The sequence below is a fragment of the Mauremys mutica genome, chromosome 12 (assembly GCF_020497125.1).
Source record: "Mauremys mutica isolate MM-2020 ecotype Southern chromosome 12, ASM2049712v1, whole genome shotgun sequence".
Taxonomy (NCBI): domain Eukaryota; kingdom Metazoa; phylum Chordata; order Testudines; family Geoemydidae; genus Mauremys; species Mauremys mutica.
In genome coordinates this window covers 42,158,464-42,175,306 of record NC_059083.1, presented here as the reverse complement: position 1 = coordinate 42,175,306, position 16,843 = coordinate 42,158,464, and the positions used below count along the sequence as shown (strand labels likewise).

The following is a 16,843-nucleotide window of genomic DNA, read 5'->3' as shown; positions in this document are numbered from 1 at the left end:
CACCTCCACTGGGACAGGGCACTTGGAGACCAATACAACTGGGCCAGGTGAGGGGCTGCGCAGCTGTGATTGACCCAGTATCAAACTACTCGCAAAGGACACCATTACACATGGGCACCGACACCCGGCACAGCAGGCCTGGGTCCCTACAGCAGAGACTTGCAGGCCACAGGCTGCAACAGCAGAAGTGGCACAGACAAAATCTCGGACTGCGGGGTGGCACTGGGAGTGTCATGGGGAGGCCGCGGGGCTCAGCCTCACATCACCAGAGAGCCATGGGGACACTAGGGAGAGCCCCAGAGATGTTCAGGGGGCTGGGTTGGGAGCAAGAGAGAGAGTAGAGACAGATCTGGCTGGCTCTGCTCAGCAATCTCCTGTCTGTGTGTGTTGTGCGGTGTGTGTGTGCTGTGGGGCGTGTGCATTGCGTGGGGTAGGGCATCTGCAGGGCGTGGGATGTCTGCGTCTTGCAGGGCGTGCGCGCGTTGCGGGGCGTGCCCGTGTTGTGGATGTGTGCGGGGATGGAGGGTGTCTCCCTGCAGTTCTCTGGGACACAATGGGGCAGGAGAGGCGAGGCTGAGTCAGGGGCCCAGCCCAGCAGGGCTCTGTGGGGGGGGGGGTGCAATGTCTCCCCAGGGAAGGGGGACCCCCAGCTTGGACCACACACAGCCCAGCCATTCTGGCACTGGCCTCCAGGGGACTGAAGGGGACAGGGCCCTGGTGTCTGGGACTATGGGAGGTAGCCATCCTTGCTTCTCTGCCCCCCAGCTCCTCCCCAGATCTGGAGGCATCCCCCCAGCACTGAGCCTGACTCCCCTATACCAGGTGCCCCCCTAGTGCTGAGCCCAGCCCCTCCACCCTGGCTGCCCCCCAGTATTGAGTCCAGCCCCCCCAGCACGGCGCCCAGCCCCCCCACCTGGCTGCCCCCCAGCACTGAGCCCCCCCAGGCCTCACCTCACAGAAGACCTTGCGCGCTTCGGTCTCGTAGAAGAGCCCCACGATGATGCGGGCATCCTGGCGCTGTGGGGACATGGCCACCGAGGGGGCGAGGGGGGAACTGTCACGACCCACGTGAATCGTGGGGAGACACGGTTATCCCCCTGCTCTACCTCCAGACACCCCAGCACAGCCCCCAACACCATGTACCCCCACAACAACCCACTGCCACTCACTCCACTCCTCAGCCCCTCACTCATCACCTCACAGGCAGTTGCCAATTTGCATATGTTTTCGTATCTTTGCATGGCTCCAGGGATTCCCCCCCCACCCCCCATGGGAGGAGGTTGTGGGAAGATGGAGGGGTCCCATGGGTCGTGCCAAACCTGGGGGCACACTGGGTCCCTGACCACCTTCCCCCCTCCCTGATCCCAGGGGAGCCCCATTGTGTGTCTAGGGGGCAGTGTTGTCCCAAGGTAATCCAGCAGCAGATGGACAGATCGCCTGGCTGGGAGGGGACATGGGGGCACAGCGGGGATGGGGAGCATATGCGGTGGGGCAGGGTTTCCCACCACGGGAGACAGGGAGTGCCCCCCATGTGCCCGGCCCAGCCTCGGGCACTCACCAGCCATCAGCCCATCCTCCCCGTGCCGAGCTCCCCATACCCAGCTCCAGGCGCCCATGCCCCTGCCATCTTAGCCTTGGGTACCCCCTCCAACCCTAGGCCCCTCCTCCATCAGATCCCCCCAAGCCCCAGCTTGGGGGTCTCTCACCTTGAGGCTGCGGACAGGCGCAGCGGGGTCAGAGAAGAAGCTCTGGCGGAAGGTGATCTCGATGCCAGCCTCCTTCACCCGCTGGTCCAGGTCATCCAGGGTCTGGGGGTGGGGGTGGAGAAAGAGCAGATGGGGTCAGGGAGAGCTGAGGAGCTAGCAGGGGGGCCATATGAGGGAAAGCAGGAAGCTCTGGGGCATGGTGGGGACAGGGAGTGGGGGTCGGAAGGGAGTCGGGGCACCAGGAGGGAACTGGGGAGGATGAGGGGCACTGGGCAGGAGGCACTGTGGGATCCAGGGCGGCTGTAGGAGTCAGAAGCACAGGGCAGGGGAGTCTGGGGTGGCTGCAAGGTCAGGGGTGCTGTGTGGGTCACGGTGTTGTGGGGGTCTGGGTTGCTTTGGGAGTTGGGAGGTGCTGGACTGGAGGCCCAGGGTGGCTACAGGGGTCAGGGGTCCTGGGCCCCGCGGGTGTCAGAGAGGATGTGGGGCGTGAGGACCAGGATTCCAGGGGGGGGGGCAATGTGGGGATAAGGGTCCCGGGGCTCCATGGGAGTCAGGGAGGATGTTGGGGGCAGATTCTTGCAGTGGTCAGGAGTCCAGGGCGCCATGGGGGTCAGGGAGGATGTGGAGGTCAGATCCCTGTGGGGGTCAGGGGCCCGGGGCTCTGTGGGGGTCAGGGGCCCAGGGCACCGCAGCCATACCGAGGTGAAGACCTCCGTGGTCTGCTGGATGGTGGCGATCTTGGTCCAGCCCCACTTCTTGAAGAGCTGAACGCGCGTGGGGTTGTGCAGAGTGGCCGAGGGGTGGGTGCGGAAGAAGGTGGGGAAGCGCTGGCGATTGGAGAGTGCTGGGGAGCTGGAGCCGTATGACAGCTGGGGGAGGAGAGCTGGCTCAGTGTGGGCAGCCCAGCACATGCCCCCACAACACCCCAATGCCCAGCCCTTCCCCACACAATACCCTGACACCCAGCCTCCTACCCCAACACACACACACAATACCCCGACACCCAGCCCCTCACTCCAACAGCCCCCCAACACACCACCGACACCCAGTCCCCCACGCTAATACACACACACAATACCCCGACACCCAGCCCCCCACACACCCACCACCCCAACACACACACACAATACCCTGACACCGAGCCCCACACCCCAACACACCCACACCATACCCCGACACCTATCCCCCACAAAATACAATACGTGCAACACCTCCCACCCCAACACACACAACGTCCCAAGACATGACTTCCTCTGACCAAGTGGGAATATTTCATAATGTTTTGCATGAATAGCATGTGCCTCAGTTTCCCCCATATGCTGCACAGTTGACTGGGGGGGGTGGGGATTGTTTACTCTTTGCAGAGATCCAGGGATGACTGACACCTGGCTGCCCCATGCCATGAAGAGGCCCAGAAGACAATTGCCCGGACATTCGGTACCTAGCGACTACTGACCATGGATGACCCTCACAGGAAGCCAGCCAGGTGTGACCAGCTGGAGAACAAAGGGCCCAGAGACAATGTTTGCCCAGGAACAAGGACTGAAGGATGGAGGACAGGCCCGGTGGGGTTGCGGGAAGCGGGAGAAGTTTCTGGACAGGGCCGAAGAAGGGGTCGGTGGAGAGCTCTAGGCTCTGAACTGACCCAGATGGACAGTGCTGTTCTCTGTGCTACCCAAGGACTTGGCATGCTGTGTTCCAGACGTCTAACAAACCCTCCTGCATTCACAACGCCAGCGGGGAGGCACTGCAGCTTAAGAACACGGGGGAGGGTGCATGGCTCCCTTTGAGGGGAACGAGTCTCCCTCTGTTGGGGAGCCAATCCAGGTGGACTTGCTGCAGGGAGCTCATGGTGGGCGTGCTCCAGGCGCCGAGGTTCAGTCCCAGGAGGTACTGAAGCCAAGGGGCTCACCCCGGGGAGGAAGCATGACCCTAACGGGGCTGCCGCACTGAAGGGGTCCTCCCAGGGGCTGTTCTGGAGCCACATGAGATCCGTGACACTTCCCCACACATGCACCAACCCTCACACAACCCCCATACTCACACATACGAATCCTTACAACCCTCCCCCACCACATAACCTTCCCTCCCCCCTCCAACTCTCCGGACCCTCTCACCACAATGAGGTTCCACATGCGGGCGGCCTCGGCCACCAAGGTGGAGACACTGCTGCAGCCGGGCATAAGGATGATCTTGATGGGGTCATTGTAGAGCAGTTCGTACAGGTATTTGGTGGCTTGGCCTGGGTCACACTGCAAGGCACAGACCCACCATCACACCCATGGTACGCTCTAACCCCACACCCCACCACGCCGTTCCCACAGCCAGGCATCCTGATTCCCAACCCACCCAGCTGTATACCAAGAGTCCTGACTCCCAGACTCCCCGCTAGACCACATTTCCCTCCCACAGCCAGAGATACAACCCAGGAATCCTGGCTCCAAGCCCCCCTGCTCTAACCACTAGACCCCATGGCCCTCCCACAGCTTGGGATTGATCCCAGGAGTCCTGGCTCTCTGCTCTCCCCCTCCCCCAACTCCTCTCTGGAAGGTCACAGCCCATCCTCCCTATCCTGGCTGGACACCAGGAGGGGCCCATGAATTATTCAGGGCATGGCAGCTGGGGGAGAGAAGATCAGTTTCCATGACAACCCCATCAGCAGGAGAAGCAGCTTGTGCTGCCATGGCAACCTGTCAGGGGAGATTAGGGGGGGACAGTTGGGGAGCTAAGAGGGGGGTGAGACACAGAGAGGTGGGGACATGAAGGCAGGGAAGATCCAGAGGCATGGGGACAGGCTGAGAGATCAGAGAGAGAAGGTCGGGGTAGGTAGGTAGGTAGGTAGAATAAAGCTGTTGGAGGAAGTCAGGTCTCACTCAATACTGTGCATTTCGAGAAGGGAAGTTTTAGTTTCTTGGAATTTTTTTCCCAAATTTCATTGAAAAATTTGCCCTCCAGGGAGCAAAAAGGGGGGAAAGGAAAGCGGCTCACCCACACCCTACCAAGATCTCACCTTTCCAAGCCAGCAACAACCATCCTCCTCCCACAGGAATATTCTGCAGACTTTCCCACTCCAACCAATTCCTTGGGTACACTTTAGATAGCTCTTGTGGTGACAGACACACAGAGGGACCATGGCGGGGGGGGAACTCCTGGCTCCCATCCTCACCCACCAGGCCCCACTCCCCTCCCAGAATCAAGGAAAGAGCCCAGGAATCCTGGCTCCCAGCCCCGATCCAACCCACCATACCCCACTCCCCTCCCCTCACAGAACCAGGGATAGAACCCAGGTATCCTGACTCCCAGCCCCAATCCAACCCACCAGACCCCACTCCTCTCCTAAAGGCAGTGAGGGCTCCGTGAAGAAGGCACTGGAAGAGAGGAGGCGGGTGTGAGGGATGGAGTGAGCAGGGATGAGTGTGCCAGAGGCAAAGTAACTCCGAGTGCCCCAGGAAACCAGAGAGTGGGCGTGCAAGAGACGGGCTGAGCACCGGGTGCACAAAAAGCCAGTGAGTGTGCAACAAATCAGGTGTACATGGAGTGGAGTGAGTGTGAACACACAAGGAAGAGCCAGCAAAGGCAGATCTGAGTGTGTGAAACACACAGCACAGGAGAGTGTGAGGGGCAGGGGGAGTGTGCTAGAGGCAGCACAGGGGAGTGAGAGAGGAGCAGGATGATGTGCAAGGGGCAGAATATGGGAGGGGCAGGATGAGAGACACAGCAAAGGGAAGCGTGAGGGGGCAAGGCGAGTGTGCGAGATGCAGGATGAGTGTGCGAGAGACACAGCACACGGGAGCATGCATCTTTCAGTGTCTCCCCTCCAGCCATTTGCCTCCTCAGTGCAGGCCCCCCCCCCCCCCACCACACACACACTTCTGGAATGCTGCCTCCTCCTCCCATTGCCCATTCCCTGGTGCCCCCCAGGCCCACCTCCCCCCAGCTGGTACCTGCTCACCTTGCTGTTGGTACCCCCTGTCCGGTTCTGTACCCCCGATATCCCACGTGCCCAGCCCAGTGCCCCTGAGCTCACCTTGATGTTGGTGCCCCCCGTGCCCAGCTCTGTTGGTGTCCCCCTTGTAACCCAGCCCCCGTGCTGGTGGTGCCCCCCATGCTCAGCCCTGGGCCCCCTACGGGAGCCCCCAGTGCCCAGCCCCATGCCCAACCCCATTGGGTGCCCCCTTATCCCCCAGGTCCCTGAGCTGTCAGTGCCCCTCATGACTAGCTCTGCACTCCCTATCGGTGCCCCCCATTTGGTGCTCTGTGTTCAGCCCTGTTGGTGCCTCCTTGCCCCCTGTGCTGTTGGTGCCCCCTATGTCCAGCCCCGCGTGTCATCTGCGCCCCCCAACCCCATGCCCCCTATACTCAGGCCTGCACCTCCTGTGCCCAGTCCTGCGCCCCCCATACCCAGCCCTATGCCCCTATCATTGGCCCAGCCCCGAACCCCCCATACCCAGCCCTGTGCCCCCCCACCGGTGCCCCCACGCCCAGCCCCCCAAAAGTGCCCCCCATGCCCAGCCCCGTGCGTCCCGCGGGTGAGCTCTGTGCCCAGCCCCGCACCCCTGCCGGTGCTCCGCGCCCCCAGCCGGTGCCCCCTATGTCCAGCCCCGCGTGTCATCTGCGCCCCCCAACCCCATGCCCCCTATACTCAGGCCTGCATCTCCTGTGCCCAGTCCTGCGCCCCCCATACCCAGCCCTGTGCCCCCCCAACAGTGCCCCCCATGCCCAGCCCCGTGCCTCCCGCGGGTGCGCTCTGTGCCCAGCCCCGCGCCCCTGCCGGTGCTCCGCGCCCCCAGCCGGTGCCCCCCACTGGTGCCGAGCCTCGCGCCCTCCACAGAGCCCCCCGCACCTTGCTGTCGTGGTGGATGAGGCGCAGCTCGTGGTCCGGCAGGATGTCCCGGCGTCGGTTCACGTCCTCCAGCGCCATGCGCACGGCGGGCAGACAGGCCTGGCCCCCCGGCCAGCCGCCGCTCATGGGGAAGAGCGCCCCGATGTGCACCGCCCGCCTGCCTGCGGCCAGCGGCCAGCTCGTTAGCAGCAGCAGCGGCAGCAGCGCGGCGGGGCGCATGGCCGGGCCGGGCCGGGCCGCTCAGGGCTGGGGCGCGCGGGGGGCGGCGGCGGCGGCCCGGGGCCCGGCCATGGCGCGCGGCTCTGCGACGGCGGGGGGACCGGCCGGGAGGGAGCGAGGGGCGGGGGGATGCGGTGATGCAGGGAGGGGGAGGAGCGAGGGAGGGGAGGGGGAAAGATGGAGGGGAAGGGGAGGGATGCTGGGAGTGGAGGGGGAGAGATGGAGAGGGAGTAGCGATGGAAGGGGAGGGGGAGGGATGGAAGTATGGAGGGGAGGAGGGAGAGGATTCAGGGATGCAGGTATGGGAGGGGGAAGGATGGAGGGGTGGGGGAGGAGCAAAGGGCCGGAAGAATGGAGGGATGCAGAAATGGGAGGGGAAGAGGAGGGAAGGGAGAAGATTGAGGGAGGGAAGGGGAAGGATGGAGGGGGAAGGATGAGAGTGAGAAGGGGAGAGCGAGGGGAGGAAAGGATGGAAGGATACAGCGATGGGAGGGGAAGAGGGATGGAGGGGAGGGGAGGGGGAGAGGAGGGAGGGGGAAGGATGAGAGTGGGCAAGGGGAGAGATGTGGCGGAGGAGTGGGGGAAGGGAGGAGAGGAAAGGATGGAGGGGAGGGGGTGGAGAGAGGGAGGGGGCAGGATGAGAGTGGAGAGGGATGCGGGAGAGGAGTGGGGGAAGGGAGGGGAGGGAAGGATGGAGGGATGCAGTGAGGGAAAGGGAGGAGCAAGGGGGAGGGGAAGGGGAAGGATGAAGGGGGGATGCAGGGATGGGAGGGGGAGAGAAGGGAGAAGATTGAGGGAGGGAAGGGGAAGGATGGAGGGGGAAGGATGATAATAGGCAGGGGAGGAGCGAGGGGAGGGAAGGATACAGGGATAGGAGGGGGAGGGGAAGAGGGAGGGAGGAGGAGGGAGAGAGAGGAGGGAGAAGGATGAGAGTGGGCAAGGGGGGATGTGGGAGGGAGTGGGGGAAAGGAGGGAAGGATCAGAGGGGGGAGGAGAGGGATGGAGAGGGGACGTGCTGGGAGGGGGAAAGATGCAGGGGTGGGAAGGGAGGGTAGAGGGAAGAGGAGAAAGATGGAGGAGAGGAGTAAGGGAGGGGAGAGAGTGGAGGATGGTAGGATGGGGGTGTGGGAGCAACGGGAGTAGGAGTGGAGCAGAGGGGTTGGTGCGGGAGGTGGTGTTGTGGGGGGAGGAGTGGAGGAAGCGGTTGGGGGGGAGAGGCAGGGAGGGGGTTAGTGGGAGAGGAGTGGGGAAGGGGGCTGTGTGGAGGGGCAGGGCAGAGGTTCCCTCCCACCATGCGCTGGCATTTGGCTGCATTCACACCCAGTGGGGCCACAGACCCTGTGGGATCCCCACATGGGAGGGGGGAGGGACAGTGAGGGGACACCTCCCCAGATCAACATGCTCTAAGAGCAGCATCCTTCCCCCTCCCACTCTTAGCCCAGGTAACAACCCACAGCTGCGCTCGGATGGACGCCAGCGGGGGGATGCTTGGCGGGAGGCAGAACTTGGGTTGTGGTGTCCCCCAAAGACACATGGCAGGAGCTCCCCGGGTATAGGTGAGGGAAGCTCCCCTGGGGAGCAGGTGAGGGGCAGGGGGCATGCACATGGCAGAGTGCTGGGCTCTACTCGTCTCCCAGGGGCATAGGGGCCATGGCCTCTTGGAGCAGCAGGTGGTGCTCTCCACCCAGGCTTCACCCACCCCCCTTCCTGCAGCCTCAGCTGGACCAGAGGACAGGTGGGTGGCTAGACAGAGGGAGGAATAGCTAGCTAGAGAAATGGATGGGGGGAGAGAGTGAGATGGATGGGAGGGTGGATAGATGCTAGAAAAATGGATGGAGAGAGACAGCTAAATGGATGCGAGGGATGGATAAAGAAATATGGATGGATGGAGACAGGAGAATGAATGGATGAACAGGTAGAGGGATGGACAACTAGGGAAATGGATGGGTCAAGAGATGACTGGAAGGCCGGATGGATGCAGGGATGAGCAGGTGGCTAGAGATATGGGGATGGACCGACCAGTGGACAGATAAATTGACAGACAGATAGACAGCAAGAAACAGAGTGAGGGATGGGTGGATGGATGGATGAAAGGATAACGGGATGGGATGGAGGGATGTAGGTGGGCACCTGGATGCAGATAACAGGGATACATGGATAACTGGGAAAATGACTAAGGAAATAGAGAGAGAGAGAGATGGGGTATATGGGAATAGATAGATAGATAGGAATTCAGCCTTTGCCCAGCTCCACCTGCCCTCAGCCAGGCAGCAATGTGGCCGGGGGGGGGGAGGTGCCAGGCCCCACGCCAGCCTCGCCATATGTGGACATCTGCCATACACAGATGGGGCTGAAGCTAGCCGTAGCCAGGCCCCTTGGCAAAGATTGGCACCATGGTTTCTATCTCCCAGTTCCTGGACTTCACTGCCTATCCCCAGAGGGCTGGTACAAGTCAGGACATGCAGGGTCTGCAGGAGAACCTCCCCTACCCCAAGGGGCATTCAGAGTGACCAGGATAAAAGGCAAATGAACATCCTGAGGTTGGGGCCCTGTCGTGCCAGGCACTTCCCAGACACGTAGTGCTCCGTGATGCACTTGGAGTCATTCCCTGCCCTGTAGAGCCCATTTACAGATGGGGAAACTGAAGTACGGGCAGGGGAAGTCACTTTCTCTCATGTGGGGCCTGTAGCACCGCTGAAAATGGAACCAAGGTGTCCTGAGCCCCAGCCCGGTGGCTGATGCCCTCGAGCTGGCTGCCAGACTCTGGGACAGAGGCGTTTGGCTGCAGGTTTCAAGTGAAGCTCAGCATCACCCTGGTGGATCAGCTGGCTGGGCCGTTAGGACAAGGTGGGAGAAGGGAATGTGGGGCTCATCCTCTCCCAACCCAGCAGCATGGTACTGGCTACAGGATGGCCCCAGGAGTTCACCCTCGTGCCCGCACAATGAGCGCAGGGGGAGGAGCCAGTTGGCTCTGGAACCTGAGGGAGTCACCGATCTCTCTGGGGCGCTGGGAGGTGGAGGGCCCAGCCCCTGGTCCTGTGGCTGCCTGGGGGAACCAAGGAGGGTAAATGCCCCGGAGTGATCCATGCCAGGCTCAAATCCCCAGGGTGCCTGGCATGGGCAGCAGGGGAGCTGCTCATGGTGCCAAAGGGCATGTCTGAGAATGGGCAGAGCTCAGCACCCGTCCCGGGGGGGAAGGGGAGACAGAGGGAGGGGACCTCCCGAGAGCCACTCACCTGTGGAGATCGGGCGTCGCACTGTGGGGGAAGGAGAGAGGGGCTGAGACTGATGGGAGGGGGGAGATGCCCCAGGCACCCACCCCAACCCCAGAGATAGCCCAGAGGACCCAGCCCCTCCCATAGCCCTGCCCCAGAGACACCGCCCATGGACTCTGGCCCACCCCACGGACCCTGCCCCACACACCCTTCCACACACAGACCCCACTCACAAGGACCCTGGCCCACTCCATGGACCCTGCCGTACATACCCCTCACCCCAGAGAACCCCACACACAGAGCCTGCCCTACAAACCCCTCTCCCCAGAGACTCTCACACGTGGACCCTGCCACACCCCCTGGACCTTGCCCCACACACCCCTCACCCCAGAGACTACAACACACTGACCCTGGCCAACCCCACCGACCCTGCCCCTCACACCTCACTCCCCAGAGACCCACACACACAGACCTTGCCTCACATACTCCTCTCCTCACAGACCTCCACACATGGACCCTGCCCCACACACCCCTCACCCCAGAGACTACAACACACTGACCCTGGCCTGCCCCACAGATCCTGCCCCACACACCCCTCATCCCAGAGACCCCACACACAGATTCTGGCACACTCCATGGACTCAGCCCCACACATCCCTCATACCAGGGACCCCCACACACGGACCCTGGCCACCCCATGTACCCTGCCTCACACAGAGCTATCCCCAGAGACCCCCACACCAGGACCCTGGCCCACCCCACGGACCCTGCCCCACACACCCCACACTTCCACACACACAGACCTTGGCCCACCCCAAGGACCAGGCCTTCCGCACACACCCTCATTCCAAAGACACACCCCCCACAGATGCTGGCCCACCCCATGGACCCTGCCCCACACATCCCTGTCCCCAGAGACCCACACACACAGACCGTGGCCCACCCCACAGATCCTGCCCCTCACACCCCACTTCCCAGAGACCCACACACATGGACCCTGCCTCATATAACCCTCCAGGGCCGCCCGGGGGGGGCAAGTGGGGCAATTTGCCCCAGGCCCTGGGCCCCGCAGGGGCCCCCCATGAGAATACAGCATTCTATAGTATTGCAACTTTTTGTTATGGAAGGGGCCCCCAAAATTGCTTTTCCCCAGGCCCCCTGAATGCTCAGAGTACCCCTGTACCCCTCTCCCCACAGACCCCCACACATGGACCCTGCCCCACACACAGCTGTCCCCAGAGACCCACACACACAGATTCTGGCCCACCCCACGGACCCTGCCCCACACACCCTTCATCCCAGAGACCCCCACACACGGACCCTGGCCCACCCCAGGGACCTTGCCCCTCACACAGCTCTCCCCAGAGACCCCCCTCCACAGACCCTGCCCCACCCCAAAGACCCTGCCCCACAGACCCCTCATCCCAGAGAGACACACACTCAGATCCTGGCCCACTCCGTTGACCCTGCCCCATGCACCTCTGTCCCCACAGACCCATACACATGGCCTCTGACTCACCCCAAAGACCCTGCCCCCAGAGCCAATCGGAGTGAGGGCCAGGAGGGCCATTTGGCCTGGGCCTCAAGTGTAGACACTTGTTAATTTTTTGGCATTTGATGAGTTTCACAACTTATTTGTATGCACATCCCTATCGGACCAAAATGTGACACACTCTCAGCTTATAGCTATAAGCAAATAAGAGATGTGATTTGGTAAAAGACATAATTTTTTTGTTAACTGATATAGATTTTGTCATATTAAAGAGTTAAAATGTTCAATAAATATTAATAAAAATATATCAGTCCTGATGGCACAAGATTAGACCGTGATGAAGGTGTACTCTCAGATCAGCTGATTATATAAACAAACCACTACTAGTGGCTGGTGCTGGATCAAGTGTGTGTTAAAAAGGTAGAGAATTGTTACATTTTAGTGTCTTTATAGTTTTACATATAGTTGACTAAGGAATTATTTATGTGTGAGAATTCCTCATTATTATTTTCATATGGTAGCTACAAGAGGTGACTGGTTGGTTGACTGAGCCCTAGCTCAGTAGCTTGGCCATCATCATAGGCTGTTGTTGTGTATAGGCCCAGATTCAAGGTGAACATTTTTGAGGACAAACTTGTACAGTGCGTTCTATGAGGACACACATTTGAAATTTTTGGACATTATTCCTCTGTCTGTATCTGTGTCTGTGTTTACTATTTATATGTCATCCCTTTGTCTTCAGCTCAGCCTGTTATATTATACCTTGCGTGCTTGAGTTTGATTCAGCGATAAGGATAATAACCTGTCTGACTGTTTCATTTTGTGTTCTTCATTAGTATTCCTTCGTTTTAAGTCTTTTCAGCATTTGTGTATGTAGGAAGGTAGGGAGTTGCGGAAGATATTGTTACGGCCTAGTTCAAGCAGCTCCACTTTCTCAGCGCCCGGTTACTATAGGGCATGGCACGCTAGCCCCAACCGGCCATGACAGGTTGGATCCGCTGTGTGGAAAGCCCCTGGCCCTGGGCCATGGGGGACGGCCCTAGGTGGTCCCGGAGGGTGGAAAGCCCCTTTTGCATTATGCATGAGCTGCTTTGCCGTTGTTGATATAAATATAGCTGTGCTTTGTATGCGTGTTTGGACTCCGTACCAGGCCGAGCTCCAGGGCGCTGGGTTCCCCGCCTCTGTGACGGCAACGCTTGGAGTCCCCGTTGCAGGTGTGTCACTTTACCTTCATTAAAGCCAATTACTCACAGTGTGAGTGTCGGCCTTGTTCTTGCAGAGCACCTTGGGTAGGCCTGAGGCCTCCTTAGAACCTAACAATTGGCGCAGCGAGCAGGGTGCTCTGGGAGATGATGCCGCTTTGGCCGAAGGTAGGGGAAGTAGGGAAGCCGTCGCTGTCCCTACAGCGCATACCGGGGTGGCCCCAGACGGAGCGTTGGGGGTCGGTAGCACGGACTTTGGCAGGCTGGGCTGCTCCGGCCGACTGGCCAAAATTCCAGCAAGTAGCTGGAGTTACGCCCGAGCGGCTGCTCGAAGGGTTGCAGCGGCTGCGGGTGAACCGGCGATCCGGGACAGAGCGGCGGGCAATGGGAGAGCTGGGATGGCTCCTCCTCACTGCCCTCCGGGCCCAGGATGAGGAGGTGCTCCGCCTGCAGCGTGCCCTGGAGGGGAAGACAGCCGAGTGCACGGCAATGGCCGAGGCCTGCGCTGTGGCCCAGGAAGTCGTTACCTCCCAGGCGGAACACGCCCAAGAGTTGACAAGACGCTGTGAGGTGTTGGTTGCTCGGGTAGCAAATAAGCGACCCTCAAGCTCAGGCGCCGGCCAGTGACCACGGCGCAGGTCCAGGCGGTAACTGCGGCCCCCTTCTGGGACCCCGCAGCCTGGGATGGTAACATATGGGACTCGTCCTCCTCCTCAGAGGAGGATGAGGAGCCAAAGCTCGCGGTAGCGCAGGCCCACCCGGTGCAAGAACTACAGGCGGCGGGCGACGAATTGTTGCCACCCATAACCCGAACCTATAAGACCACTGAGTTACAGGAGATTATAAAGATGTTCCGACAAGAACCTGGCGAGAACGTCTTAGGCTGGCTTGTCAGAGTGTGGGACAGCGCTGGGAACACCGTCCTGCTTCTCCGAATGGAGCTGCAGCAGCTGGGGGTCTTGTCCCTGGACTCGCAGGTACATGCGCAACTGTCCAACCCTCCACACCCAAAGGCGAACGGGCAGGACATCGCGTCCCCGTCCTTGTACCGCTGGTTAGCGGTGGCAGTAGATGCGGCATATCCATCTGTGGAAGAGCTGGAGGCCCAAGTGGCACCCTGGAAAACCATTGCCAAAGGAGTAGGAGCGCTGCGGCAATTGGGGATGGCCTGGGCCGTCGCGACGAGGGGTACGGACGGACCCGACGATATGCCGGTAACGAAGTCAACCAAGGCCACTCTATTACGCCTGGCCCCAGATGAACTGAAGCCCTCCCTCCTCGCCGTCGTCATGGCAGCAGACGGGCGAGTCGGAGAGTTGGCTATCACCTTCACGCAACTAGAAACTGCCCTGGCAGGGGTACGGCCCCGAGGCGTCCGGGTCACCAAGGGACAGCCGGAGAAGGGCCAGACTGGTGGGGGGCAGGAGAAGGGAGAATTGCGTGTGCCCCGAAAGACGTTGTGGCTAGACCTTTTGCAGGCTTGTGTCCCTCGTGATGATATCAATGGGAAGCCGACAGCAGAATTGTATAAGCGCTGGATGCAGTTGCCTCCCTCTAAGCGAAGCGCCGGGGGCAAGGGGGAGAAGGAGGTGGAGCGCAGCACGGCTGTCGAGCCCTCCGCCCCGCCGGCTGAGTGGCAGTTGCCACGCCCCTACTGAGGGGGAGGCGGGTCCTCCGTTCCGTGCGTGGCAGCAGCGGCGTACGGAGGGAGGCGGGGGACCAACGCCCCTACGTACCCCTAACGATCCGCTGGCCGAGGGGAGGCGTGCAGCACGTGTTGGCGCTGCTCGATACTGGAGCTGAAGTCACCATCCTGCACTCGTCGCAAACCCATGGCCGCGCAGCCCTGGTGAAGGGCCTCAGAGGAGCTGAAACCCAGGTGTATGAGGTTACCGTCACACTGACCCTGGGGAAGGCGCCCCCATTCCAGGCCACGACCCTAGCCACAGCTATCGGGGAATACATCCTGGGCATAGATGTTCTTCGAGGCCGCTCCGTGGATACACAGTACGGCCTGTTTGCTTTTGGCCATCCCCGGTACGTAAGCGCGGCGCGGGTGCGGGAGGTGCGACTACTGACTATCTTACGAGGCACCCCTCGCTGGGAGCCAGTGGTGTTGCCTGCCCCGACCGCTGTGGTCTCCAAGAAGCAGTACCGCCTCCCCAGAGGGGAGGAGGAGATCACTCAAACGATCACTGCCCTGTTGGAAGCCAAGGTTATTTAGACCCACCTTGAGCCCCTACAACAGCCCCATCTGGCCAGTGCGGAAACCGGATGGGACGTGGCGAATGACGGTGGACTATAGGGAGCTTAACAAGGTGACTCCCCCGTTGACGGCCGTTGTGCCGGACATAGTGACCTTAATAGAGCGCATCGCAGCGGCTGCCCAGCCATGGCACGCCGGCCTGGATCTCGCCAATGCCTTTTTCTCCATTGCCATTGCCCCGAGTAGTCAGGAGCAGTTCGCCTTTTCATGGCAGGCCCGACAATACACCTTTTGTGTGTTGCCACAGGGGTGGAAGCACTCCCCGACCATATGCCATCAATTGGTTAGCACTGACCTGGCCCGCGTGCAGCTGCCCCCATCGGCCCGCAGCTATCATTACATCAATGATGTTATGGTCTCAGGCCCCTCCAGAGAGGTGGTGGCCGATGCCCTGCACGCCATCACAACGGGCCTGGAAACGCGGGGCTGGACCCTGAACCCACAGAAAATACAGGGGCCCGCCCAAACAGTCATTTTCCTAGGGATCATGTGGGCAGGACCAGAGCGTCAGATCCCCCAGAAAGTCCGGCAAACCGTGCAGGGCTACCCCATGCCCCAGACCAAGAAGGAGTTGCAGGCTTTCCTTGGTCTCCTTGCTTTCTGGCGGGCTTTTATCCCCCACCTCGCCTTTTTGATGTGACCCCCGTAGACCCTCGTACGGAAGGCGGCCCCACGGCACTGGGAGCGCAGCCACCAGACTGCTTTTGACCTGTGTAAAGATGCTTTGCTTACGCATGCCCAGCTCCACGCCCCCCTGCCGGGGGTCCCCTCTGAGCTGGAGGTCACCACAGTGGTGGACGTGGCCTCCTGGGGGCTCTGGCAGCCGGTGGGGGGCCAGCAGAAAGAGCCTATTGGCTTCTGGTCCCGTACCCTGAAGGGGGCGGAGCCTGGCTACACCCCTTTGGAGAAACAAATCCTTGCTGTAGTGTGGGCATTACAGGATACGGAGCGCGTAACCGGTCCCACGCCGGTGATAGTGCGAACGCCTATACCCCTGGGGCGCTGGGTGCAGGAGGACCCCGCCCAGGTGCAGACCGGGGTCGCCCAGAGCGCTACCCACTTTAAATGGAAGCATTACTTGCAGCAGCGCATGCTGCTCGGACGGCCTACGATTTCCACCCCCCACGCTGTGTTATTGGGAGCCGTTACTTTTGAGCACGTGCCCTCTCTCACGGACGAACTGTCCCCTGTGGAGGATCCGGTGCCCCCCTCCCCGGTGGAGGAGGTCCCCCCGGTGGACCAGCTGCCCACCGAGGAGCAGAGCTATGCGTGGTTCACGGACGGGTCGGCGGCTTATATCGCACAAGGGACCCGCCAGTGGAGGGCAATAGCATATGCCCCTTACGCGGACGTTGTGGCTATGGCGTGGGGGACGGCCAGCTCTAGCCAATGGGCTGAACTACGGGCGGCTACCCTGGCCATTGAGTGGTCCCCACCACGCGCGTATCTCTACACCGATAGCTGGGCGCTCTACAAGGGCCTCTGCACCTGGGTAACCGCCTGGGAAGCAAAAGGGTGGGAACTGGCCGGCCGGCCTTTGTGGGGGGCGGTGCTATGGCAGCAGCTCCTGAGCTATGCCAAACGAGCCCCCCTAGCAGTACGGCACGTAGATGCTCATACAAAGGCCAAAACTACCAAGGCCCATTGGAATGCAGCAGCCGACGAGATGGCCCGCAGTGAGGTCATACAGGTAGTGGAGCGCTACCATGTAGAGGGGAGTCACCGTGGGGCTCGTGCAACGCAATACGCAGCATGGCGTCAGGGCGTCTCATTACCGCTGGCAGCGTGCCGCACCGTCCGTGCAAGTTGTCCGGTCTGTTCTCACGTGGCGCCCCTGGCCCTCCCAGGTCCAACCGGCAGGATCCACCGAGCCACTGGTCCCTGCCAGGACTGGCAGGTG

At 61.1% G+C, this 16,843-nt stretch overlaps 1 protein-coding gene across 2 annotated transcripts in view; it reads right to left on the bottom strand.

Moving 5' to 3' along the window:
* The window catches only part of GABBR1 (gamma-aminobutyric acid type B receptor subunit 1), a 52,917-nt gene that overhangs the window by 18,874 nt on the left and 17,200 nt on the right, over positions 1-16,843 (bottom strand). For both annotated transcript variants that reach the window (XM_044981592.1, XM_044981593.1), the window contains exons 6-11: positions 10,005-10,025; positions 6,550-6,710; positions 3,824-3,958; positions 2,405-2,575; positions 1,707-1,808; positions 952-1,017 (exon numbers count right to left, since the gene is read on the bottom strand). In XM_044981592.1, the coding sequence (XP_044837527.1) occupies positions 952-1,017; positions 1,707-1,808; positions 2,405-2,575; positions 3,824-3,958; positions 6,550-6,710; positions 10,005-10,025 (656 nt within the window). The remainder of the gene's footprint in view (positions 1-951; positions 1,018-1,706; positions 1,809-2,404; positions 2,576-3,823; positions 3,959-6,549; positions 6,711-10,004; positions 10,026-16,843) is intronic.